The following is a 26290-nucleotide window of genomic DNA, read 5'->3' as shown; positions in this document are numbered from 1 at the left end:
CAAACTGGCTGCTCTCTCATTTTTTCATCTGACCTTTTCCCACTTGCATGAATTTATAGCTGGAATGCACTTCCTCCATATTTCTGCTTATTGAAATCCTTCTCTTCCTTCAAGGTCCAGCTTAGGGGTCACCTCTTCCATAAAGCCCTCTCTGATGGCTGCCATATACTATTTGAAAATGGTCCACCCTACCTCGATGGCAGCTAGGTGGCACAGTAGATAAAGCACCGGACTTGGAATCAGGAAGACTCATCTTCCTGAGTTCAAATCCAGACTCAGACATTAGCTGGGTAACTCTGGCCAAGTCACTTAACTCAGTTTCCTCATCTGTAAAATGGGCTGGAGAGGGAAATGGCAAACCACTTCAGTATATCTGCCAAGAAAACCCCAAATGAGATCACGGAGGGTAGGACACCACAGAAATAGTTCAACCGCTCCCTCCTTAAACTTCGTGTAGTTCTTTGTCTGAACCTCTCATTTATTCCTATCACATTCTACCTTATGTCATGTTAATTTTATGTCTATGTCAACAGCTCTTCTATTAGTCTGTAAACTCCTTGAGGGCAGGAATTGTGTCATTTGATCCCAAGACTTGGCACAGGTAGGTACTTAGCAAATACTTATTGAATTAAATTGGAATGGGTGGTGTCAGAAAGCCAGAACAGCCCTAAGAGGATAGGATGGATTGGTGCTCCAGTTTAGGACCCTCAGACAATGCGTGAAGTCACTAGAATTGGACTTGGAGTCAGGAAGAGCTCGGTTCAAATCCTGCCTCAGAGACTCGCTGTGTGACTGTGGGCAAGTCACTTAAATTCTGTGTGCTTCAGTTTCCTCATCTGTATAAAGCAAGTTATAAAGAAAAAATGGCACACCAGCCTTGGAGTCAGGAAGACCTGAGTTCAAATCCAGCCTCAGACACTTGAAACACTTACTAGTTGTGTGCCCTTGGGCAAGTCACTTAACCCCAATTGCCCTGCCTTCCCTCCTAATAAAGAAAGAAAGAAAGAAAGAAAGAGAGAAAGAAAGAAAGAAAGAGTTGAACTCAGTGACCTCTAAGGTCCCTTCCAGCTTTAAATCTGTGATCCTATAAGTAGCAAAACTGGTCGCAAACAGCTTGGAAAATTCATCTTTGCACAGTTCCTGCTGCCACCTTTGGCTGTTTGATGAATATAAAGGATTATATAAATTTTCATCATATATTCAATGCTACCTTCCCTTCTAAGCTCCAGATCAAACGACATCTCCAGAGGTGCGCTGGTAAATGTTTAACGATCAGCTCTCTGGGAAAATATGTGCAGGGCAAAGTTTTAAATTTAGTCTGCTTCATTAACATTTTTCTCTACGACTCTCAAGTCTAAACAATAGACCAACAACAGATCCAGCCCTGATTTGTAGTGTTTGCCAATTTTTGAGGTGCAAAGACTCACGCTGAAAATTTAGCAGCCAGGTCTGAGCCAGTTCAAGCTGGCTTGCCCTGCCCCCTTGAAGATTTGCAGCCCACAGCTATCTCTTCTATCCGCTATTGTCTGTACCACACAATGAGCCAAATCTATCCTGTCTCCCCATCCTCATCTAGCCTGAAGGTTTGATGAGCACAGGGACCATACTTATATGCCTCCATACTCTTGGTTTCTAGCACAGCATAGGGCACAATATAAATATTTGTTGATTGATTATGTGGTGACATTTCTCTTGGCCATTCAGAGGCCTGTCTTCCTGATACCACACCTCAGGATATGGCTTATACTTTCCTTATCTCGTGGTATCTGAGGCTTTGGGAATCTCAAGGGATCCCATACTCAGGGAACTACCAAGGCAATGTGGGGGAAAGGCATGATGGGACAGTGGGAAGAACATTGGATTTGGAGTCAGAAGTCATTAGGTCAAACCTGTTTCTGTCATTTATTACCTTTAATACCTTGGGAAAATGACAGAAGCAGCTAGGGGAGGGGCAGCAAAGTGGCACAGTGGATAGAGGACCAGGCCCAGAGTCAGGAAGACGAGTCTTCCTGAGTTAAAATTTGACCTCAGACACTTGCTAGCTGTGTGACCCTGGGCAAGTCACTTCACCCTGTTTGCCTCAGTTTCCTCATCTGTAAAATGAGTTGGAGAAGGAAATGCCAAACACTCCAGGATCTTTGCCAAGAAAACCCCAAAAGGGGTCACAAAGAATCAGACACAATTGAAAATGCCTGAGCAACAATAACAACAAAAAGACCTTGGGAAAGTCATATAATTTCTCTAAGCCTCAATTTCATCCTTTTTAAAATGAGGCAGTTAGACAAGATGACTTCTAAGGTTCCTTCTGGCTTAGTCACGGTCCTCTCTGAGAACAAAGGACAAACAGCAATCAGCAGTTTGTGAGTATTAGTGGTTGTCCCACTGGAGACCCACACTGGACAGTTTCAGTTGACCCACACAGCCCCTTCCTTCCTTCCTTCCTTCCCTCCCTCTCCACTTCCTTCCTTCCTTCCTTCCTTCCTTCCTTCCTTCCTTCCTTCCTTCCTTCCTTCCTTCCTTCCTTCCTTCCTTCTTTCTTTCCTCCCTCCCTTCCTTCCTTCCTTCTTTTTTTCTTTCCTCCCTTCCTTCCCTCCCTCCCTTCCTTTCTTCCTTCCATCCTTCCTTTGTTCCTTCCTTCCTTCATTCCTTTGTTCCTTCCTTCATTCCTTGCTTCCTCCTCCCTCCCTTCCTTTCTTCCTTCCATCCTTCCTTCATTCCTTCCATCCATCCTTCCTCCCTCCATTCCTACCTTCCTTCCTTCTTTCCTGCCTTCTTGTCTTCTATAGGGAATCATACCTTTACCTGCAGGTGCTCTGCCCAAAGTACTATAAATTTTGAGTGCTAAAACCTCACAAGCTATCCTGGGGTTTATTTCTTTTTTGCAGACCATGCCTTAAACCTAAATCACTCTGGCTCTTGGCTGGCCAACAATAGGTTCCAGTCCAAGCCTCATTTGGACTCTGATGGTTCAGAGTGAGTGTAAATAGCGATTGTTTCCATTTTGGCCAAAAAACCCTGATGGATTTCCCCTCCTAGATTGATTTCTTTTTTTGACTAGGTAAAAAAGGCCATTCTTTGCCTCATTCTTACCTCCTTAATCATTGACTAGGCATTGCCTTAGACAAACTGAGAGCTGGGAAAAACCTTAGTTAAAAAGGCCAAGGTCTCCCACTGCATTCCGGGCCATCTCCAGTCATCCTGATCTGTATCTTACCACTGACCCCAGATGGCTCCAGAGGAAAGAGTGAGGCTGGTGACTTTGCACAGCCCTGCCTCACTTAAATCCAATTCACTTGCAAGTCATGACATCATCTTCCCAATGTCATGGTCCTCTTTGAGAATGAAAGATAAACAACAAGGATCCTGTGATCCTCTATGTCTCCTCGGAGAGAAGGGACCTCATGACCCTAAGATTTCAACAGCCAATCTGTCTGTTTGCCCCTCTATGTCTGCCCATGCGCTGGTTGGGTTCTTGACGTTACCGCTTTAGAGAAAATGGAAGGAAACATTTTTTAAAGGTTTTTAATGACCAATCATCATTCATTTTCTGTTCACAGCTCAACCATGTCCACCAGGTGGCAAAAGGAAACATCTCATGATGTATCAAAGAAGATCACTAGAGTGTAAAAATTCCATGAAGGTAAAAGATTCACCTTCTGTAAATTTTGTATCTCCCTCAGTATCTAGTCCTGTGCAAAGCACAGGGCAGGCATTTAATAAATATTTGTTTAATTGAATTGAAATGGATATTTCCCATATTTGGTGAGAGAAAAGCAAATTCGAATTGATCCATTTTGGTCATCGGCCAGATAGCAAGTCCAAGATCCATGTTCAGGGGACCAGGTCTGTTTCCAGCTTGGTTGACTCTCAGCAAGTGCCTCTGATGTGGTTTTGATCAGGTCACCTCTTGTCCCTTTCTCGATCAGCAACCTAAATATCAAGCAGTCCCAACCTTCTTCCATGCTCCTGTCCCTTCCCTTGAGACTTGGGAGGGTGAAGGAGTTAGCTACTTGCAACGTCTATGGAGCTGTCTCCAGGAAAGGGGCAGAACATGGTGGGAATGAGGTGGGTTTGTGTCTTCGGCCTGTCTCAGGCCAGCAGCTGGTACTAGGCCTGGCATACCTTGATCATAGCATTGACCACTGTGCCCCCTTCCACAGAGGGAATGAAACAGGTTGGAGAGAATTGAGGGAGGACAGGAAAAGGGAGCCAGTGAAATAAGCTCCCTGTACCCCTCATTTGGGTGGGGGCCTACCTGAGGGGAGAACTAAACATAACAAGATGAGATCAAGAGTCTCTGAGGCTAGACAGATGTGGGCCAGATAACATTTTCTTCCCCAGCTCCTTTTGGGAGACAGAAATGGGTTCATGTTGGAAAGTGAGAGTCTAGGGTTCTTGGCTCCAGCTCGTCTGCAAACACCAGGATACCTAGGGTATTAGTACCCATGGATAAAGAGATTCAGGGCTCCCCTGAACCACTGGTGAGGGAAGGACTGAGTGCTGCTCAAGGGAGACAACGTGGGTCCCACTAGTCCTGGCTGCTTTTGGACAAATAAGCCACCAGTGCCACTACCACTGCAATATAGACACCGGTGCCAAGGGTGATGGAGAGGATGGCCAGGAAGAGGGCCCGTCGAGAAGTTGTGCTGGCCAGGTGAAAGTCCCCTTTGGAGATGGCCTTGCTGGTCTAGGAAAAGAGAAGCCACATAAGCAGGACCTTGTAACTCTGGATCCATCCTTCATAGGCTACTTGAGGTTGAGGATGAGGGTGGTACAGGCCAATGAGGGAAAGAATGTAACTCCCCAGGGATTCAATTTAACTTGATTCTTCCTTCTTTTTGGCCATTCTCTAGAAACCCCTGACTTACGTGAGCCAAAAGGACAGGAATGGATCATTTCACTAAATGGGCACCATTAAAAATGGGATGAAGCTGTCTTGGGGGAAAGGCAGGGCAGAGCCACTTCTATTTGTCCCCGTAGGCATGATGTCTTGGACAACTTATATAGCCACCCACTTCACCCCCAAAAGTTACCCAAGTGAAATCATGTTTGAAAAATAAAAACACCCTAAACTATCAAAGATAGCTTTGAATGGGAAAAGAATACCTTAAAAACAACTGTGTCGTGTGGTGGGGAGGAGCAGACTTTGAGAAAATCAGAGTATAGTCCCATGTGCCACAAAGTCAGTATGGGGGCTGCTGAAAGGCTGGCTGTATACATCTGTATATCTGTCGCTCTATCTGTCTGTCTGTCCATCCATCTGTCCATTCATCCGTCTGTCCTTCCATCCATCCATCCATCCATCCATCCATCCATCCATCCATCCATCCATCTATCCATCCATCTATCCATCTATCCATCTATCTATCCATTTATCTATCCATCCATCTATCTATCTATCTATCTATCTATCTATCTATCTATCTATCTATCTATCTATCTATCTATCTATCTACCTGTCCGTCCGTCTGTCCGTCTATCCGTCCATCCGCCTATCTGTCTACCTATCTATCTATCTGTCTGTGTCTGTCTGTCTACCTGTCTGTCCGTCCATCCATCCATCCATCGATCCATCTATCTGTCTGTCTGTCTATCTATCTATCTTTATATTTAGTTAGTTATTTCTCAAGTACCCCTTCCCAGCGCCAGGAGTTACTGCCCAATTCACAGCCTTCCTGAGGCCTGATTGCTTATGGGTAGAAGGCACTAGGATTTAAAAACCAGACTTCCCTTTACTATGTAAAGCACAGCCAGGATGGTCCTTTCCTTTGAAAGAAAAGTCACGCTCCATCTTGCATCCTACACCCCGCCTACAGATGCCCCACAGTGAACCTTACCCTTTGCGAGAAGTAGAAGGCAGCAATACCCAGAGGCCAGAAACAGCAGAGCATGGAGAAGATGGCAAGGCCAAGGTGGTCCCGGGGTGGTAGAGTGAGAAAACCATCTTCACTCTCACTGACACTGGAGGAGTCACTCTGGAAGATAGAGGGAACAGGGTTAGGCTATCTAAGAAGGAGTGCCTGCCTTGGGAGGCGGGAAGGAAAGGAGGGGGTCCCGGAATCTAAACTAAGCCTGAGAGTGAGAATACCTTTGATACTGGGTCCCAGATCTGAGATGTCTGGCTTTTAGTGTTTGCCCTGCCCTCTCTTTAGAACAGGGGTTCTTAATTTTTGTGTGTTATGGACCCCTCTGGCAGTCTGATGAAGCTTATGAACCCCTTCTCTGAAACATTTATTCGATTTTATTTTCCCCTAATTTCCAATTCCCTCCCTTCCCCCACCCATTGAGAAGGCAGGAAATAGAAAAATATGTTAAATGCATAAAATACATAGGACCTAATTATATTGAAATGCAGTTACCAAAGACAGCTCCAAAGGACTCATGATGGAAAGAGCTATCTACATCCAGAGAAAGAACTACCAAGTCTGAATGCACATTGAGACAAACTATTTGCTCTCTCTTTTTTTCCTTCTTTTTTGGGTTTCTTTCTTCTTTCTCATGATTCATTCCATTGGTCATAATTCTTCTTTACAACTTGACTATTGTGTAAATAAGTTTAATGCGAAGGTGTATGTAGAACATATAACAGATCCCATACCGTCTTGGGGGGTAAGGGAGAGGGAAGGGAGGGGAAGAAAATTTGGAACTCAAAAACTTGGGGAGCTGAGTGTTGTAAACTAAAGATAAAAAAATCTAATTAAAAAAAAGTACTTAAAAAAAGAAATACAGTTACCAAAATAATTAAAAAAGAAAACAAAGCCAGGTCAGAGATCCTGTGAAGGTTGTCCTCGGTACCCTTAGTGGTTAGAACTTCTGCCTTAGTGCATTCTCCTAAGGGACAGGAATCTCATCTTCTACACAAGGCCTAACAGGAGTCAGCCTGGGCTATTGAAAGGCCTGGGTTTAAATCTCAGCTCTCATTGTTTCTCCTTCCTTCTGGAAGAGGACCAATGACATCAGGAGGATGATGTCTTCACTTGCAACTGAATTGGATTTAAGTGAGGCAGAGCTGTGCAAAGTCATCAGCCCCACTCTCTCCTCCAAAGTCATTGGAGTCCAGTGGCAAGACATAGGTCAGGATGACTGGCCCTCAGCTCTTAATATATGCTAATGGGGTGACCATGCCTGGAATGCACTCCTTCCTTTTACCCCTCCCTCATAGAGTCTCTCTTGGTTTAAGATGCAGCTCAGGCTCCATCTTTTGCATAGAGCCTTTCCTGATTTCCTACAATGGCTAGTACCCTTTCTTCCTAAACTACATTGTGTTTAACTCCTATACATTTGCATTGTTTATTTTACATTTATGCTGTATATCTATCTATCTATCTATATGGACTTGTCACCCCCATTAGAATGTAAGCTCATTGCAAGTAGGCATTGCTTTGTTCTTTGTACTTTTACTCTCAGTGCCTGGCATATAGTAGGTGCTTAATAAATACTCACTGTTTGATTGTGAAGAAATCGAGTTGCATAATCTTGACTGATAATGATGATGACAGTAGTACAGGAAGATTCAGTGAATACCCATGAGGCTGGCCCCCCCCCCAGTCTGGGGCTCTGGAGGGGCTCTGTGGAAGGCTGGGCCAATGGCCCCCTAACTGCTAACATATATAACCCAGAGAGGAATGGCCTAAGAAAACAAATTCCTATCTTAGATCTCTACCACATAGGATACTCAGGGAGCACAATTCCTATTGGAGTCAAGAATGTTCTAGGTTATATCAGTCCAGGAAAGTAAGAATCTGGGAAGGGGGTGCTCCTCACTCCAGGTCCCTGGACCCAGAAACAACCAGGGGCTGATTCCACTCCTGGTCCACGAATAGCTTCTTCAGATCCCATGGGGCAGTGCTTCTTAAACTTTGTCCATCTGTTTACCCTTTTTCGAGTTTTGGCAGTATCTTGGCATTACATGGCCTGAGGGCACATGCTGCAAGTTCACAAGCTTTGTGTTCAGAACCAAGGCTCCAGTGAGGTTGCTGATGCAACATGTGCAAGTGCTACCAGAAACTCCTCAGATTCATTACGTGTTTTATTTTTAATTAATTTTTGGTTATTGCCCGTTCAGAAATCTTTTACTGTTGCCAAATTTTTCGCAATGGGGTTATGACCCACAGTTTAAGAAGGACTGTCCCAGAGGACAGGAAATACAAAAATGTTTTTAAACAAATAAAATACATAGTACCCAATTATATTGAAATACAGTTACCAAAATAGTAATTTAAAAAAAAAACCAGGTCAGAGTTCCCCTGAAGGCTATCCACAAGTCTCTTAAAGGTTAGAACTTCTGCCTTCTCCTAAAGGACAAGAATCCCTTCTTCTACATAAGGCCTAACAGGAGTCAACCTGGGCTGGGCCAATCACAATCTATACCGTAGCACTTTGGCTGCCTCTGGTCCGGGTTCAGGGGTGTGTCTGGTTGAATGACAGCTTTTATGAATCTAAGACTGTTGTCTTAGTGCAGGGGATAGCAGCATTTTCTAAAGGGAAATTGAGATATGGCATAGTATGCAAATAGTCTAATATTTCTCATGAGTACACATGAAAAGCAAAAGGGTGTGAAGCTACAGATATGAATAGCAACTGGTTTAGAAATGAAAGCCTAGAGAGTTTAAATCACTTCCCCAAGGTTACACAATGATAGACAGAGGCTGAGACAGGAGAACTCTGTTCTCTTGACTTGGTTCAGGTCCAGTGATGCTACAGCCTTCTTCCCTCACCCTACAGCTTTCCATTCTACTCACCTCATCATCTTCTTCTTCCTCCACCTCCAGAAGCTCATCTTCTACTTCAAAGGACACTGTCTGAATCTTGGCATCTTCCTCAGTCTGGCCAGGTCTCTGGTCTCCTTCAAGGGTGCTGGCCTGGGGTTCCTTGCCTTCTGTGAAGGTAGTCTCGCAGCTATCTCCTTTCCACTCTTTAGCTTTGTCCTTCATGAGGAGAAAGTTGGACCCATACAGTGCCTCTACAGCCAGCTGTAGGGACCCTGCATCTAACAGTTGGTGGGTTCTGGTCTGGCCAGCACTGCCAAAGAAGTAGGAGTAGAACTTCTCCTGGCAGTCCCAGGTTGGAGAGTCCTCATGGAAGGGATACGTGTTGGGGAGGTGACCATTACTTCTGGCCAACAGTGGATTGTGCACGTCATTCAGGCTCTCCATGTTTCCAAGGGTGGGAGTAGGTGGGTTGGTGATGCAGGTGTTTGGCTGAGCCGCAACTGGGGATGGAAGTGGCGCTTTCAAGGAGCCTGCTGGAAGAGTAAGACACAGACACAGTAGGTGGGTTGAGGGATCATCCAATTATCAGTAAAGAAGAAAACCTGGCTTCAGGAATATGGTGAAGACCATGCATGTCCTGGGCTTAATAACAAGGGCTTTTTGGTGCTTTGGTTACTCATGCCCTTAGGGGCAGATCAAGCACTGGACCTAGAGTCAGGAAGACTTGTCTTTTTGAGTTCAAATCTGGCCCCAGACATTCACTAGTGGTGTGACCCTGGCCATTTAACCTTGTTTGCCTCAGTTTCCTCATCTGTAAAATGAGCTGAAGAAGGAAACGGCAAACCACTCCAGCATCTTTGCTGAGAAAACCCCAAATGGGGTCATGAAGAGTCGGATATGACTGAAATGACTGAACAGAAATCTTTGGATGGGACCCTATTTGTTGACTTGGCATAGGCTGATTTCTGCCTTATAAGAAGTCCTATTAGGGAGAAGACCAGGCTTCCTGGGCTCAGGGTCCTAAGCTTGGTTAGCCAAAGATGGTGATAGGATCAGGACAGAGTACGTAGTAGGTATTTAGTAATGCTTGTTGAATCAAGGAATGAATTTGGGTAAATTTCACACTGCTCTGACTTCAGGGATTCGGCGAGGGAAAAGAAGAGGGTAAGCCTTTCCTGATTCTAGGGACAAAGATGGCTGAGGGATAATTGTGGTACAATGGATTCAAGAACTTGGGTTCTTAGGATTATCAGTCTAGGACCAGGAGGGACTTAACAGGCCTCTTAACCCAACCAATTTCTAGAAAAGGAAACAGGCTCCAAGAGATTCAAAGATTTGTTCAGCATCATAGATGGTAGTAAATGGCAGAACTGAGATGTGAACACAGGTGCCATGACTCAAAGTTCACTAGGAACGTTCAATACTCTTTACATTGCATCACATTGCCTCTGACATGTATGACTTTGGGCAAGTACCCTGACTTCCCCTGGGGCCTCAGCATCCTCAGAGGTAGGAGGAGAATTGGACTAGATGTCTTCTCATGTAATGTCCAGCTCTAGATCCATGAACCTTTGTGAACAGAAAGACATAGGACAGAGCAATGGTGGGATTCAGCTGGTTCGTACCAGTTTGGTAGAACTGGTACCTAATTTTAGGTTGAGTTTCGAGAACCAGTTGTTAGTGGGGGCTCCATTCCATGGAGAACCGGTTGTTAATTTGTTTGAATCCCACCACTGGGACAGAGCCAAGGAGGTATCAGTGACCTATGGAACATGGTTGGTTCCTATTTCTTTTGCCTGAGCTTATGAGACAATAGCAACAATCCCTGTGAGGTCCTCTGGAAGGAACACATCCCTCTGTGCCTTCTTTCTCTGTGCTTCAAGGCTGGCCCAAATTCAATGTCACTTCTCTATTTCTTTTCCCTAACTTCTCAGTAAGAGGGTTGGGGAGAGAGGAGAAGCACTAGGGAACAGAAAATAGAAATTTCTATGCCCAGTGCCAGATCCAAGAGCTATCCCTTTCCCCTTCCTCTGTCCTACTACCACCCATCTTTATTTTTTAATAGTTAATTTATTTATTTTTAGTTTTCAACATTCACTTCCATAAGTTTTAAATTTTTCTCCCTCTCCCTCCCCTTCCCCTCCCCAAGACATATACGGTCCTATTAAATATATTTTCCTATTAGTCATGTTGTATAGAAGAATTAGAATGAATAGGAGTAACCATGAGAAAGAAAAACATAAAATGAAAAAAGAAAATGATCTGTTTTGATCTGCATTCAGGCTCCATATTTCTTTTTCTGGATGTACCACCCATATTTATACAACCAAAGTTTGGGCAAGTTCCCTGTCCATTTTCTCCACCAAGAATAGAGGAGTGAGCCAAACTTCTGGTTAATCTACATTTCTGAACATCTACAGTGTGCAGGGCACAAGGTGTAGGAGAAAGGAGAAATGAATGAGTCAGTCTTCCCCTTGAGGGAGTTAGAGGATGGATACAGGCTATGACAACCATGGATTTCAAGCTGGAAGACACCTCGAAGGTAATCACTCTCTCCTCTTGGGCATCTCCACAGCCTTGCCATCCTCCTTCCCACACGGGAGAAACTTCTGCCCTGTGGTCTCTGCTTTCCTAATTGGTAATGGCCTCTCCCAGACCATCATTCCAAGGAAAACTCCAGGTACGCTTCACTTCACTCCTGACTCCTCAGCCATCTCCTCTGTAACCTTAACAACTTCCTTGCCTCCCCATCCCACAATCCCAGTGGGTACCATTTCCTTGTTCTCCCTCTGTCTCTACAATTCTAAAACTATGAAGCATGCTCAGATCAGCTCTGCCATTATTCCTGGATGGGATGGCTCAGCCCACTCCCCCAAACCCCAGTCACCATCTCTGTAATTTTATAGCCTAAAGCACCCTTCTATGGCCACCATTCTCTCTTGTATATTGCCTTCCCTTTTAAAATGTGAGCTCCATACTATTTTTAGTTTTTTGTTGTTTTGTCTTTCTTGTGGTTTTTCCCTTTTGTTCTGATTCTCCTTTCACAACGTGACTAAAGTAGAAATATGTTTAACACGATTGTACATGTATAACATATATCAGATTGCTTGCTGTTTTTGGCGGGTGGAGGGAAGGAGAAAAATTTGGAACTAAAATTTTATGAAAATGAGTGTTGAAAACTATCTTTACATGTAATTGGGAAAAACTACTTACTATTAAGGAAAAAACTAAAAATTTAAAAAAGAAAACATAAGCTTTTTGAAGGAGGAACTGTTTTTGCTTTTTGTATTTGTATCCCCAGTGCTTAGCACTTAGTAGGTGTTTAATATATGCATTGTCATTCATTCATTCTTTCTTTCATTGACTTACCCAAATCACACAGCTAGGAATGAAAAAAATTGGGATTTGAACCCAGGTCCTTTGATTCCAAGACTGTTACCCTACACCGAGAGAGAAGCAGAGTGACTTTTGGCTGCAAAAGCCTGAGTAGTGGAAGGCATTAAGTGAGGGTGTACCTGACACAGGTGTATCCAGTACCCTGACTTAGTTATGGCATTGTGGAAGAGATGAGGGCAAACTGTAGCATTCCCTAGCAAGGAAATCACTCTGGAGAGGCAGCAGCAGCCAGATTGAGACAGAAAGGCAGACCTATTCCAGTTTGATCTGGGTGATAATGTTGGGGCCAGCCAGCAATTGGTGTGTATGGCTCCTGACTCAGGGAGGGATGCTGTTGGGATCCCTGGAGGTAATGAATCATTGCCCCCCTGCATGGCTCCTGCTGGTGAGGGGCTGAGTTTCTTCTGCTACAAGAGGTGACAGATGGAGCTGGAGGAGAGCCGAGGTGGCAGTGGCTGCCATAAACCAGCAGAACGTGTGGGGAATTAGCAGGGGTTTCACACCAGTTTGCAGAGAGCATTTTACTCTCTGAGCAAGGAGGGGTTGGGCAGGAGCTCTGACTTGGTTTTAAGTGGGGATGGCACAGGAGTGATATGTAGAGGGAGATCATTGATCCCTTGTCCTGGCATATTCAATCTGAATTGAGGAACTGAGGAAAGTCCAGGGACTCTGGATGGAGAGTCAGATAACCTCCACAAATGCAAGCTGGGCCAGCGTCCATGCTGCCAGGATTTTTAGGAGTGGCCAAGTTCCTTCATCTTCCTCTTCAAACATCTAAATTGCTCTCTGAAAAAAGTCTTCTCTTTCCTTTTTTTTTGGCGGGGGGGGGCATTTGGGGTTAAGTGACTTACCCAGGGTCACACAGTTAGTAAGTGTCTGAGGCTGGGTTTGAATTCAGGCCTTCCTCACTCCAGGGCTGGTGCTCTATCTGCTGTGCCACCTAGCTGCCCCAAGTCTCCCCTTTCCTAGGCCTAGGACTTGTAAGGTACCTGACACAATTTTTAAAAAAGCATCATCCTCTCCGTTACCTAGGCTTACAACTAGGTGTCATCCTCAACTCCTCACTCCTTGATGGGCCAGTCCTGTCCTGCCATTCGCATCTTTGGTAATGTCTCTCATATATGTCCCCTTCTCTCTTTGAACCCTGTAACCACCCTGGCGGAGACGCCCTTGTCGTCTCACAACTGCACTGTTGCAATAGCCTGCTTCTTAAGTCTCCCTGCCTCAAGTCTCTCCCCTCAACATTTAGCCATCAGTGATCTTTCTAAAGTACAGGTCTGATCATAGCACCCTCCCGCTATTCAATAAGTTCCACTGGCTTCCTATCACCTCCAGGAGCAAATATAAAACCTTCCCTTTTTCTTTCAAAAGTCCTTCATAGGGGGCAGCTAGGTGGTGCAGTGAGTAGAGCCCTGGTCCTGGAGTCAGGAGGACTTGAGTTCAAATCCAGCCTCAGACACTTGACACACTTACTAGCTGTGTGACCTTGGGCAAGTCATTTAACCCCAATTGCCTTGCCTTCCCCCCTCAAAAAAAAAGCCCTTCATAACCTGGTCCCTTCTTACCTTTCCAGGCTTTTGTACCTTAATTCCCTCCTTGTACTCTGTGATCCAGCGACACCGGTCTCCTGGCTGATCCTCACTCAGAACACCACATCCTGACTCAAAACATTTTCACTGGCTGTCCTCCATGCCAGGTAGTCTCTCTCTTCTCATCTCCGTGTCCTGGCTTCCCTGGATTCCTTCAAGTCTCAGCTAAAGTCTCACCTTCTACAAAAACACTCTCCCGAGTCTTTCTTACCCTTGTTACCTCCCCTCTGAGGCATTTGGCTGCTAGGTGGTGCAGTGGATATAGAGTGTTGGGCCTGGAGTCAGGAAGACTCCCACCTTCCTGAGTTCAAATCCGGCCTCAGACACTTACTAGTTTTGGGACCCTGGGTAAGTCACTGCACCTTGTTTGCCTCAGTTTCCTCATCTGTAAAACAAGCTGGAGAAGGAAATGGCAAACCCCTCCAGTATCTCTGCCAAGAAAACCCCAAGGTGGGTGGGGGGGGTCACAAAGAGTTGGATATGACTGAGAATGACTGAACAACAGCAGTTTGAGGCATTTATCCTGAGCATGTCTTATTTGTTCACAGTTGTTTGCTTTTTGTCCCCCCACTAGACTGTGACCTCGTGGAGAGCAGACGCTGTCTTTTGCCTTTTTTTGTATCCACATTGGGCTTAGTACTATCCCTGGAGGGCCGCTAGGTGGCACAAGGGATAGAGTGCCGGGCCTAGAGTCAGGAAGACTCATCTTCTTGAGTTCAAAGATGACCTAAGACTAGCCGTGTGGCCCTGGACAAGTCATTTAACCTTGTTGGTCTCAGTTTCCTTATCTGTAAAATAAGCTGGAGAAGGAAATGTCAAGCCATTCCGGTATCTTTGCCAAGAAAATCCCAAATGTGGTTGCAAAGAGTTGGACACGACTGAACAACTACCATACCTGGCACATAGCAGGTGCTTAATAAATGCTTGTTGATGACTGTTTCTGGAGTCAAAAGACCTAGGTTTGGATCCTGCCTCTGACATTCACTATCTGTGTGACCTTGGGCAAATCACTTCTCTGGGCCCCAGTTTCCTCATCTTTAAAATGAAGGGGGGATGGATTAGACGGCCTCTAAGGTCTCTTCCGACTCTAGATCTATAAGCCCATAAATGACAACTCAAATTTTAATTCAAGCCTTAAAACAACCCTGTGAGGTAGGCAGTGCAAGTATTATTGTCCCCATCTTATAGACGAGGAAACAGGCTCAAGAAGAGATACTGGGGGGGGTTGCCATTGTCTTCTCCAGCTCATTTTACAGATGAAGAAACTGAGGCAAATGGGGCTAAGTGACCTGCCCAGGGTCACATGGCTAGTAAGTGTCTGAGGCCAGATTTAAACTCAGGAAGGTGAGTCTTCCTGATTCCAAGTCCAGAACTCTATCCAATGTGCCACCTGAAAAAGCACTTTACATATCTCATTTTATATATCTATATCTATCTTTCTATCTATCTATCTATCTATCTATCTGTCTGTCTGTCTGTCTGTCTGTCTGCCTGTCTGTCTGCCTAGCTGTCTGTCTGCCTATCTATCTGTCTGTCTGCCTGTCTGTCTATCTATTTATCTATCTATCTATCTATCTGTCTGTCTGTCTGCCTGCCTGTCTGTCTGTCTGCCTATCTGTCTGTCTGTCTGTCTATCTCTCTATCTATCACTTTATATTGTCTCATTTTGATCCTCCCAACAACCCTATTTTTCCAATGAGGAAACGGAACCTGAGAGACGTTAAGTGATTTTCACAGGGTCCTACGGCTAGTAAGTGTCTGATTAGGATTTGAATTCAGGTCTTCCTGACTCTGATCAGACGCTTTACTCCATAGCCTAGCTTCTTGTACGGATGAAAGCATCCCCTTGAGCTGCAGCCACATCAGACCTGCATTGGACCTCTTTTCTGTTCTGTTGTTGGGGTGTGGAGTGGAAGGGCTCCATGGTATTGGCTATTTCACAAAACCAGAGTCTGGGCCTTAATATCTTTCTCTGGACACCCGCAGCATTAGAGTTACCCCAGAGATGGGAGCAAGAGGTAGGGCCCTTGAAATGCCCCAAATGCTAGGATTTCGTGCTAGAAGGCATCTCAGAGAACATAATAACAACCATCATTTCTACAATGCTTTTAGGTTTGCAAACATCTATTTTTAACCCTGAAATAAAACTCCAGAAGGTAGGTACTCTTATTATTCCTATGTTTCAGATGAGGAAATAGAGGCAGATAGAAGTTAAATGACTTGCCCAGGGTCATACAGCGATGGAAGCCCCAGAAACTCATGATTTCCTGATTTCAGTCCCAGCACTCTATCCACTATGCCACCTAGCTGCCTTTTAGGTGCCTGCATCTAGGATAATGTGTTCATTTTTCAGATGGCCTCATCAGTAAAATATTAAATTAGCTAGCCAAAGTCATAGGTGGGCACCTAGATCTTCCGACTCCAAGACAGGGCTCTTTCTATTGTGCCGTCCTAACTTCTCCAGCAGCTGAAAGAGGCCTGAGAGATTATCTAATCCAACCTCATGGATATACTGTGTTGTTCTGGACCCTATACCTTCATTCATCATGTAAGTGCTGGTCCTGCCATACCCTGTCCTGGTAAAGCTTCCGCTAGAGGACTGTTGCTCAGTTCTAGGTGCCTCATATGAGAAAAGACAGTGAGGAATCTCCAGAGCATGCCATCCAGAATGCTGAGCAGAGTTTAGAACAGTTCCAGGATCAGGGAAAGGAACTGGAATTGTTTAGCCTTAGGGAAAAAATGGCTTAGGTAGAAATGAGAAAGATCTAAAAGTATTTGAAGGGCTGTAATGTGGAAGATTAGATTAATTCTATTTGGCCCTATTGAGCAGAAGGAGGAACAATGGGTAGAAATTGCAGGGACTTAGAATTCAGCTGGATATAATAGAAAACTTCTAATAATTGAAATCAAAGGAGAGAGCATATGTAAAGCACTTTGCAGATCTTGGTGTCAACAGAAATATTTTTGTTATCACTGTTATTACTATAGCTGTCCAAAAGTGACATGGGTCAGTTCTGGAGTCAGTGAGTTCTTCATTGGAGGTCTTCAAAGAGAACCAAGAAGACCAATGACATCATGGTTGATGTCTTGACTTTCCAGTGAATTAGATTTAAGTGAGGCAGAGTTGAATAAAGTCATCGGCCTCACTCTTTCCCTGAGTCATCAAAGTCCAGTGGCAGGACAAAAGTCCAGATGACCTGAGATGGCCGGGGATGCACTGGAAGACCTCGTGGTCTTTGGTGTCTAACCAAGTTCCAAGTGCTCCATAGTGCCTGCTTCAGCTGCCTTTAGGGCCATTGGAACAAATTGTTTTCACTTGCCCACTCCACCAGGGGAAGTCTTCACATGCTATTCCCTTTAACTCACTAATAGGCTTGATACCTCTTGGTTACCCTCAATCTGTCTGCCGAGACAGTTTACCAGGTATGGACACTGTTCATGCCACAGGTGAGAGTTGGGAGAAGGTGGAGTCCAAATGTGGATGAGCAGCCCTGAAACGGCTTTGGCAATCCTTCACATCAGAGGTACTGGTCTTCCCTGAGCACCCCAGGAACCCCAATATAAATATCTCAGACCGGGCAGGGCCTCAGCGCCATTGTCAAACATATTGTAAAAGGATATTCATTTTTAGGTACAGGTTGGACTAGATGATGTTTGACTCTGAGGCCCAGTGAAACCTCCTAACTTTAGAGGAGGGGTAACTGAGGTATAATATAAATGCAATGCCTTGCCCAAGGCCATATAATGGCTTAATGTCACAATGGGGACTGGAACCCAGCTCCCTTGACAATGTCTTGTCCACCATATCGGGCTGTTTCCTGAGGTCAAAGTTGCCCTGTGTGCAGTCATCACAGCAACTGTCATGGATTGTTGGGGAAGTCTGGAAGCTTTAAAAGAGAAGAGATGTGTTCATTAGCTCTAGGAGTGTGGTGTGTGTGTGTGTGTGTGTGTGTGTGTGTGTGTGTGTGTGTGAGAGAGAGAGAGAGAGAGAGAGAGAGAGAGAGAGAGTGAGAGACAGTCAGTCCAGGCATCCAGGCCAGCCACAAGCTCAGGCTGCCTTTTGTGGAAGAAACAAGCTTCTCTCGGCATGTTGACTAAAGCCTGTCAGAAATGCTCTTATGCGCATTCCAAGCAGTTACAGGGAAAGAGACTAAATGATACAGTTTACTCTGTCTGCTAGGGAAGCTTAGAACAATTTCCAATTAACCTTTATTATAATATCAGAAATGAGGAGCAAACATGGTCAATGAAAAGTTGATTTTCAGTGATGTTTTTGTAATATTTAATGAGAGCAAACAGTGATAATGTGACTCTTAATAATCCAAAGCATTTATATAGCTCTTTAAGGTTTATAAATTGCTTTATACGTGTAATCTCATTATTTTGTACTCTGAATCTGTATAACACTCCTGGGAGGTAGGTGCTTACCATTACGGCCATTTTATAGATGAGGAAATTGAGCTGGAGAAAGATTAAAGTGGACTTGTCCAGGGTCATACAGCTTGTGTCTAAGGCAGGATTCAAACTTGGTCCTTCTGACTCTGGGTCCAATGCTCTATCCACTATGCCTCTTGGCATCCTGAAACATTTATCTTCCACATTGAGTGTCCTTAGGTTTTAATATTTTGGTCCAGATTTTTCTTGAAAGAGAAAGGCCTCCCTCATAATAAACTGACCAAGGAACCATTCAGACTGCAACCTAAACACATCAACCCTAGGTTCCATGACAATGCTTACGCAGGGGAGAAAAAGAAGGGAGATTAAGCATTAAAAAGATGATTTTTTTGAGAGGAGAAATATGGTATTATGGAGGTAGAATTATGAGGTATTTTAGAAGTCATCTGTGCAGCTAGGTATCACAGTGAATAAAGTGTAGGGACTGGAGTCAGGAAGACTCATCTTCCTGAGTTTAAATCCGGCTTCAGACACTTACTAGCTATGTGACCCTGGGTAAGTCACTTAACCCTGTTTGCCTCAGTTTCCTCAACTGTAAAATGAGCTGCAGAAGGAAATGGCAAACCACTCCAGCATCTTGGACAAGAAAACACCAAATGGGGTCACAAAGAGTCAGACACGACTGAAAAAATGACCAAACAAAATGACAGCAGAAGTCATCTAGCCCTCATTTTTAGATAGAGTTTTGGTCTCCAAGTTAGAAACCTGGCATTTGAATTCTGCCTCAGACGTGTTCAGGGTGACCCTGGACAAGTCAGTCACTAAACCTCTCTTGCCCTCAGTTTTCTCATCTGTAAAATAGAGATAATAACAGCAACTACCTCATGGGGTCATTATGAGAATCTAGTGAGACAGACTATGTTAAGTGCTTTGCAATTCTTAAAATAAACGAATGCCATTAATTAATTACTAATTAATAAATAAATGCTATTTATTATCTTTCAGATATGAAAACTGAGGTTCAAAGTGGTTTTGCTGATGCTGGTGAATGAAAGAAGTAAGATCCATGCTACATACATACACACACACACATGTCCAGTGTTTCCCACCCACTATATTATACTACTTTTTGATGTATTTTTGTGTATATGAGTATACAGTATATGCGTATGAGTCAGGTGGGTACAGAGATGTGCTGGTAAATGTTTAACAACTGGCTCTCAGAAGGGAAAATGTAGGCACAACACACTTTTAAGATGAATCTGCATTAACAATTTCTCCTTGCTTTCTTAAGTCTAGACAATCAATAGAATAATAAATCAAGCCCTGATTTGAGCATTTGTCACTTTCCGAAGTGTAAATAAATCCTCACACTGAAGATTGAACAATTGGCTCTCATGTGCAGACTCCAGCACACTCTTGGGTGGGGAGGAGGGTGATGAGGGATGCATATAGTATACAGACTCACACTAAATGCAGTCACAAAACAAGGTGGCAGTAGCTAGCCTCAAATGAATAGCCACCTAAATGCTTTCTCCCAAATGAGGGCCATTGTCTTCTCTTAGAGATTTATAGGTCAGGCTCCCCCTGAAGCCTAGTCAGATGGGAAGGAAAGAGTAAGAACTGACTTAATCCATAAGAACTAGCTTGGACAAAAGGTTAAGTGTCACCAAAATTTAGGTGACACTTAGAAGCCAGGAGGAAAGGTTAGTCATCAGGGCAAAAGAGAAATCAAAAAGGATGAAGATGGAGAAAGTTATTAAATTTAACGATACAGAAGTGTTTGATAACCTTGGAGAGAACCATTTTAGTTAAATGAGGATGTCAGAAGCCAGATTGCTAGTGATTGAGAAGTGAGTTGAAGAAGATGTAAAAGCAATAAATGTAGATGGTTTTTTCTAGGAGTTTGGCTATGAAAGAGAAAAAGGTGTTAAGAGCATAGCCTCCTATTTTAAACAATTCCACACCTGAGAAGGTCTCAGAAAATATAGCTTGCACTGCCTGGCTCTGGCAAGAATATATCTGTCTAATAACTCAGCAATTAGTGATTCCAAGGTGCCATCTCCACAGCAACCTGCCAGGGAACATTTTCACAGAGTGGTCAAAAGAGTGCTGGATTAGGAACTAGAGCACCTGGGTTTGAATCCCAGATTTGCCACTTATTAGTCTTGTGACCTTGGAGAAAGTCAACTTATCTTTCTGGTCCTCAGGTTTCTCATTTGTACAAAAAGGGGCTATGCTAGACCAGGGGTGCTTAACCTATTTCTCTGTCACGTGCCCCTTTGGCATTATGATGAAGCCTATGGACCTCTTCTCAAAATAATGGTTTTAAATAATTGAAGGAAATGCTTAATTACAATTGGACATTAGTGACTTTTCCAGTGTTCTGGTACTTTACTCCCTCCCACATTCTCTACATTCCAGGGATACCAGCCTCCTTGTTATTCCTCAAAAAGGACACTCCATCTCTCAACTAAACATTTCACTGGCTGCTCCCTTTGTCTGGAATCTCTTCCTCCTCATCTCCAACTCCTGGCTTCCCTGTCATCTTTCAAATCTTAACTAGTCCCATCTTTTGAAAGATGCCTTTTCCAGTCATCCTTAATCTTAGAACCTTCACTCTGTGAGCTCCTCCCCCCTCCCCAACATGTTTTGTTTGTACATAATTGTATGCATTTCTTCCAATAGATTGTGAGCTTTTTGAGAACAGGGGCTGCTTTTATTTCCTCTTGTTGGGGAGGTGTTTTTCTTCATATCTCCAGCCTGAACATTTGTGCCCAGTCTGTGGTAGTGACTCCTGAGCTCATATTGATATGATCAGCCACAGCCAGACACACTCTGTATTGACCCCAACATCGTGATGTCATCTTGGCCTCTTCAAGCATGAAGGACAAATAGCAACAACTTAGCACAGTGTCTGGTGCTTAATAAATGCTTTTTGATTTTACATGTGACTCCCTCCCACCCCATCCACGTTCATGGACTCCTTGAAATCTATTCATAGACCTCTTGGGGAGTCTATGGATACCAAGTTAAGAGCCCCTTTGCTAGACTGTTTTTAAAGTCCTCTTTAACTGAAATTCCTATGTTCCTACCCCTATGATCAATGCTGGGGAATAGGGAGTAACCGTTCGTAGACAGGACTTCTCTCTCCAATTGGGGGAGGGGAGCTAAGGCTGCTTCCCAGATGAGCCCTGGAATTGACAGGGGTAAAATTGCTTGGAGCTTTGGAAAAATGGCACCATGTACACTCACTAGCCAAATTGGTCAATTTCCAGGCAGTCACCAAATCTTTATTCTCACTGATAAAAACCTTGTTTTTCCACTGAAGCAGTTCCTTCTCAACCACTTAAAGGGAGAGCGGCGCATCTAATGGTGGGAAATAGCACATCAGGCCCATAGGGTAAGGGAGAGGATCTGACAGAGGGAGGAACGGGAGGAGGGGAGAAAAAGAGAGAAAGGAAAACAGAAAGAGGGATAGAGAGAATCCCAGTGCCTGTAGTAGGGTCAGGAAAACAATTTTCTGTGAGGCCAGAGGCCTATGTCCTAGGTGGGGTGATAACTAAGTTCTTTGCAAAGGAAGGAAAATAGAAGGAGTAGCAGGATTAAGGAATTCAGCAACCTTCTTTCACGCAGAGACAGAAGCAGTGTCTTTGTCCAGATAATGATGCTTTCCCTCCTCTGAAAGAGGACATGGTGTGTCCCTCCAATAATGTACACGTACCAGCTCTTTCTCTCGGCGTTGTTTAGGGGAAAGAGTACTGGGCTAAGAATTAGAAGACTTAAGATCTGATGTCATTCTGAGGGACTTTGGGCATGCCATTAAAAAAAAACAACCCAGGGGCAGCTATGCGGCACAGCGAGGAGAGCACTGGCCCTGGAGTCAGGAGGAGCTGAGTTTAAATCCAGCCTCAGACATTTGACACACTTACTAACTGTCTGACTTTGGGCAAGTCACTTAACCCCAATTGTCCTGCCTTCCCTTCTCAAAAAACCCCTCTGAACCTCATGTTTTTCATCTGTAAAATGGGAAGGATAACATCTGCCCTGCCTATCTCACAGTTTTATACCAAGGATCAAATTACATAAGGGGGTGTGAAAACACTTTGTAAAATGTAAAGTGTTAGACAAATGTAAGGCCTTAGTAATGTGCAGTTGTCCTTAGATGATCTCTGCCACTGTCTTTTTCTCTCCGTAGAAATGCTAAGCTTTCCATTGTTGATGGTTAGGAAATGAGCAGGTTGGGATCTGGGGCAGTCATTGCAGGTGCCCCTCATCCTGCCAACTGGTGCTCTCTCTGCCTTGCCTGCAGGAAGAAGTATAGGGAGCATCCCACTCTCTTATTGCCAGCCGCAAGCAATCTCTCCTAAAGACTGACCATGTGGAAAATAAGGCCCAGCACCCTTGGCTTTCTCTTGCTGCTGCTTTGTTGCAAAGGGTTAGTGACTCTCCATTAACTGGGGGAAATCTTATTCTCAACAGCTCTACACAGACAGCTGTAAATCAGAAAGGGCTGATACTGGGAAAGGGTGGGGGAAGCTGGTTCCCCAGTGCTGGATGTGTTCTGGCAGGACAACATGGGTAGGTCAACTATGTGGCTTATTCAGCTCTACCCAAGTACCAATTAATGACAGTTTGAGTGACTGGCAAGGCCTGCCACTATCTTATGGAATCATTATCGAAGAAGCTCATTTTTTTTCAAGAGGAGAGCTCTCTACGGAACAATTCCTTCTTCCCCTTTCCCCATTCTTCCTGCCCTCTCTGCCTGGAAAAATGGACCCTATCTAGCCTGAGACTGAGATGAGGTCCCTATGAGAATGAAGCTAATTGCTTCGAGGTCAGCCTTTGGCTTCTAGATGTGCTGAGGTTGGGGGGTTTATTTGGCTCCTAATTCCATTGCTTTAGGAGCAAGGGAAGAGAGGATGTCTAAGTACTGGGTCCTTCTTCCCTCTAATTTCTCCAAGTCAGAACCCAGAATTTATCTCTGAGCTTCTTGCAAGACGTTGATGGTTTTCTTGGAAAGTCACTCTAAGGAAGTAGAGGAAAACAGTAGGAATATAATTTACTTCTCTATAGCCCATAATTCCTTTCTGTTCTTTTTTAGACAACCCGATTACTCAATATCAACTAATTCTTAAGAATGAGTTTAAAAAGCTACTCTTAATCTATGTTTAATTTCTATAGGCAGGGTAGGCTTGGGATCTATAGAGTCAGAGGAACCTCAAAGAGAATCTTGGAGTGCTAGACTTCAAAGGCACCTGATGGACCATCTAATCCAACTCCTTCTCTTTACAAATGAAGAAACTGAGGCTCAGAGAAGTCTACTATTGTGACTTGCCCAAGGTTATATGTGTAGTTAGTGGCAGAGAACAGAGCCAGGGACCAGGCCTCATCAATTCACTAACACAGGGTTTCCAGGGCTAATTTTTCCCTATAATCTGCTCCCCCCTTGAAATTTTGGTTTTACAGATTCTCGCTAAACCAGAGGGATCAATAATAATCTAAGTGAGGAGATGGCAAGGTGGGTACTGACCAGAACACCTTGCCTGGACTGACTACTGCTCCCTGGCCTGACCACTGACCTTGCCTGGGAATTGTCCATGTTGCTATTGATCCAATGTTTAAAATATGTCTGATATCTCACAATTTGAAGAAAGGGCTTCAGATGGATGGTTTTCTTGGGAACACTGGTGTCAACCTGCAAATGATTTATCCCTTTGTGAACAAATCAAAGTGAATGGAGCTGATAACAGGGACAGGGTAGGTGGTCAAAGAGCTAAAGTGACTTGCCCACAGTCACACAAGTAAGTGGCAGGGCTAGTAATTGAAGACAGTCTTTTTCATCTTTTAGCTTCAGTACTCTTCCCACTATATTACTGTTTCTCCTAAATTTAGTTAGACTTAGGCTGCTGGCCTGGTCATATAAATGTGTCAGAGCTATAAAGTGATCCTAGACAGTGTTAAGATAAAGAATATCATCATATTTCAGTACACAGAATGTGTACTGGGACCACATTTTCTGTGACCACAGTTAAAACAAAGCCCTCTTGTCCTCCAAGGTTATGTAGGAAGTGAATTACTACATTGGACAGATAGAGCTTTTCTGCTTCAGGAGCACAAATTTAATCTCAGACAGTACTCCCCATCCCCCCAAGTTCCAAATATCCTACCTGGACCATGCTTTCCCCTTGCATTCACTTGTAGACCAAAAAGGAGCGTTCTATGAAGGGAGGAGCAAAAACATGGGAGATGCTGTTCAACTCTTGGGGGTAAAGGAGGTAATCTTGATTTGTATTGGAAGAGGGTGAAGAGTTCTAAAAGTTACCAGGCCAAAGAAGAGGTGCAATTGTTCTATGAGAGGGGTAATTAGCATTCTGACAATCCACCTTTTTTGTACACAGTGAGTCTGTCTGAAGAACTCAAAGCATTTTGCAAGCATATGTTCATTCAACTTTATCACACCTGAAGGAAAGAGGAAGAGTTAGATATTCCTTCTTCATTACTTAAAGGGAAAAATTGTGGCACAGAGAGGTTGAGTGATTTGCCCAGCATCACACAGCATCTAGATGTCTAGTTGTTAACAGCTATCCTGATTCCATATTCCTTCATGGTTTAGTTAGTTTTCTTGCAAGGGAAGGACGATTGTGGAGTCTTGAAGACAAAAAGGTTAAGGTCAGACCTCTCCATGCCTTAGTTCTTCTACTGAGAAATGAGTAAATCTTAATCAGACCGATCTCCTGCTTTGCTCCTGCAGGTGACATTTGGGGATATATGTAAATCACACTCCAGGAGAAAGGCACCAAGTCCTGATTTTTTTTTCCTGACCAGCTGGGTCAGGTTGGGGTGAAAGGTGACATGATTGGGGAGTACTTAGCTATTCCGGGTTTGGGAGAGCAAAAGAGGGGACAGCGGTCCCAGAGGGCTCTAAGGGAGCCGGAGACTATGATTCTGAAGGTATGCACGGGGAGGTCAGAAAAGGGGAAGAGATTCAGAGTGTGGGGAGCTCTCTCTCTCTCTCTCTCTCTCTCTCTCTCTCTCTCTCTCTCTCTGTCGTTGCTTCTCTTGTCTCTCCCTCTAGTTTCCCACCGCCTACTCCAAAATGATAGAAAAGGGGGAGGTGGGAAGGAGCGATAAGGGCTGGGGTCTATATCTGACCTGTCTAAATGTCTGCCAGTGAGCCTAGCCGGGTCTGGGACTGGGTCTGGATTAGGAGGCATTCCTACTCGGGTCACTAGGTGAGTCCTGGACTGAGGACGCGGTGCCAGATCTTGGCTCCATGTGTGTCTCCGCTCCCCCCTCGACCGCTCCCTGGCCTGACTATCTTGCTCCCAACGGGTTGGGGGTGGGTAAGGGATCCAGAAAGCAAAGAGGACCGTGTGGAACCGCAAGAGTCTCCCCTGGTCCCGAGCGCTGTCCCGCCCTGCCGCGCCGCCGCCCCCAAGCGAAGCCGCTCACCTCATGCGTGTCTCCCAGTCCAGCTAGCCGCCCCGCCCCAGGACAGTCCCTTACCTGGCGGGTGGCGTAGGTTCCCGCCTCCACAGGACTCAGGAGCCGCAATCCAGGCATGGTCCTCTCGTCTCCGGGTGCCCCCGCCTCTCCCCAGTGGGCTAGAGCTCTCTGCCTTCAGGCTCAGCTCGGCGCCGCCGCCGCACGCTCCAGCACCGCGGACAGCTCCCCCCAGCAGGCTGCCCGGAGCTCCCCTGGCCCAGTCACCCGCCTTAATCGACGCCGGCTCTTCCCAGCCAGGTCTCGGGAGTCCCGCATTACTGCCTCCGGGGCCGCTGCCTTACCAGTCCTCTCCCCAATGATCCACCCTCAGGGCCCGGGCTGGGAGACTGTTCAGCTCACAGCCCGCGCTCTCTCCGACTTATAGGCGCAGCCGAGAAGGGTCCCTCCTCCTCCTCCCCTGCTTCCTCCCTCCCTCTCTCTACTGCGCTGTCTCTCCTGTGTTTTCCCCAAACCACCCCGCCCCCGCCCCCCAGGTTGTAATCCTGAGGGAATCACAGGGAAAGGCGCAATTCTGAGTCTGGGAAGTCACTGAAGTGCCCTCCCCCACAGGAAGGGATTGGGGGTGCAGGCTGTCAGGGTTAGAGTTGGCCGGACCCTTCTCCAGAGGAGAGGGAGATAGCAAAACTCCCCATGGGACCACGAAGCAAATGCCTGTGTTGTGTTGTTTTTTTTTTCCTCCCAATACATCAG

General features: G+C 45.0%; 1 protein-coding gene across 1 annotated transcript; it reads right to left on the bottom strand.

Annotated features, from left to right (window-relative positions):
- Positions 1 to 3514: 3514 nt before the first annotated feature.
- SYNDIG1L (synapse differentiation inducing 1 like) lies at positions 3515 to 26023 on the bottom strand. The gene is made up of 4 exons (XM_036737300.1): positions 25601 to 26023; positions 8742 to 9244; positions 5838 to 5975; positions 3515 to 4687 (listed from the first exon to the last, which is right to left on the bottom strand). Exons 2-4 carry the CDS (start codon positions 9153 to 9155, stop codon positions 4529 to 4531), a joined length of 711 nt encoding a protein of 236 aa, XP_036593195.1. The 5' UTR covers positions 9156 to 9244; positions 25601 to 26023; the 3' UTR covers positions 3515 to 4528.
- Positions 26024 to 26290: the final 267 nt, after the last annotated feature.

This window comes from Trichosurus vulpecula, chromosome 8 (assembly GCF_011100635.1).
Source record: "Trichosurus vulpecula isolate mTriVul1 chromosome 8, mTriVul1.pri, whole genome shotgun sequence".
Taxonomy (NCBI): domain Eukaryota; kingdom Metazoa; phylum Chordata; class Mammalia; order Diprotodontia; family Phalangeridae; genus Trichosurus; species Trichosurus vulpecula.
Note: the sequence above shows the minus strand (reverse complement) of the source record. Positions and strands in the feature narration are given on the sequence as shown.

Coding starts and splice junctions, on each gene's coding strand:
- SYNDIG1L (XM_036737300.1), bottom strand. CDS start 9,155: ATGGAGAGCCTGAATGACGTGCACAATCCACTGTTGGCCAGAAGTAAT. Junction 5,976..8,741: donor AGGAAGAAGAAGATGATGAG/GTGAGTAGAATG, acceptor TCTATCTTCCAG/AGTGACTCCTCCAGTGTCAG. Junction 4,688..5,837: donor CCTTCTACTTCTCGCAAAGG/GTAAGGTTCACT, acceptor CTCTTTTCCTAG/ACCAGCAAGGCCATCTCCAA.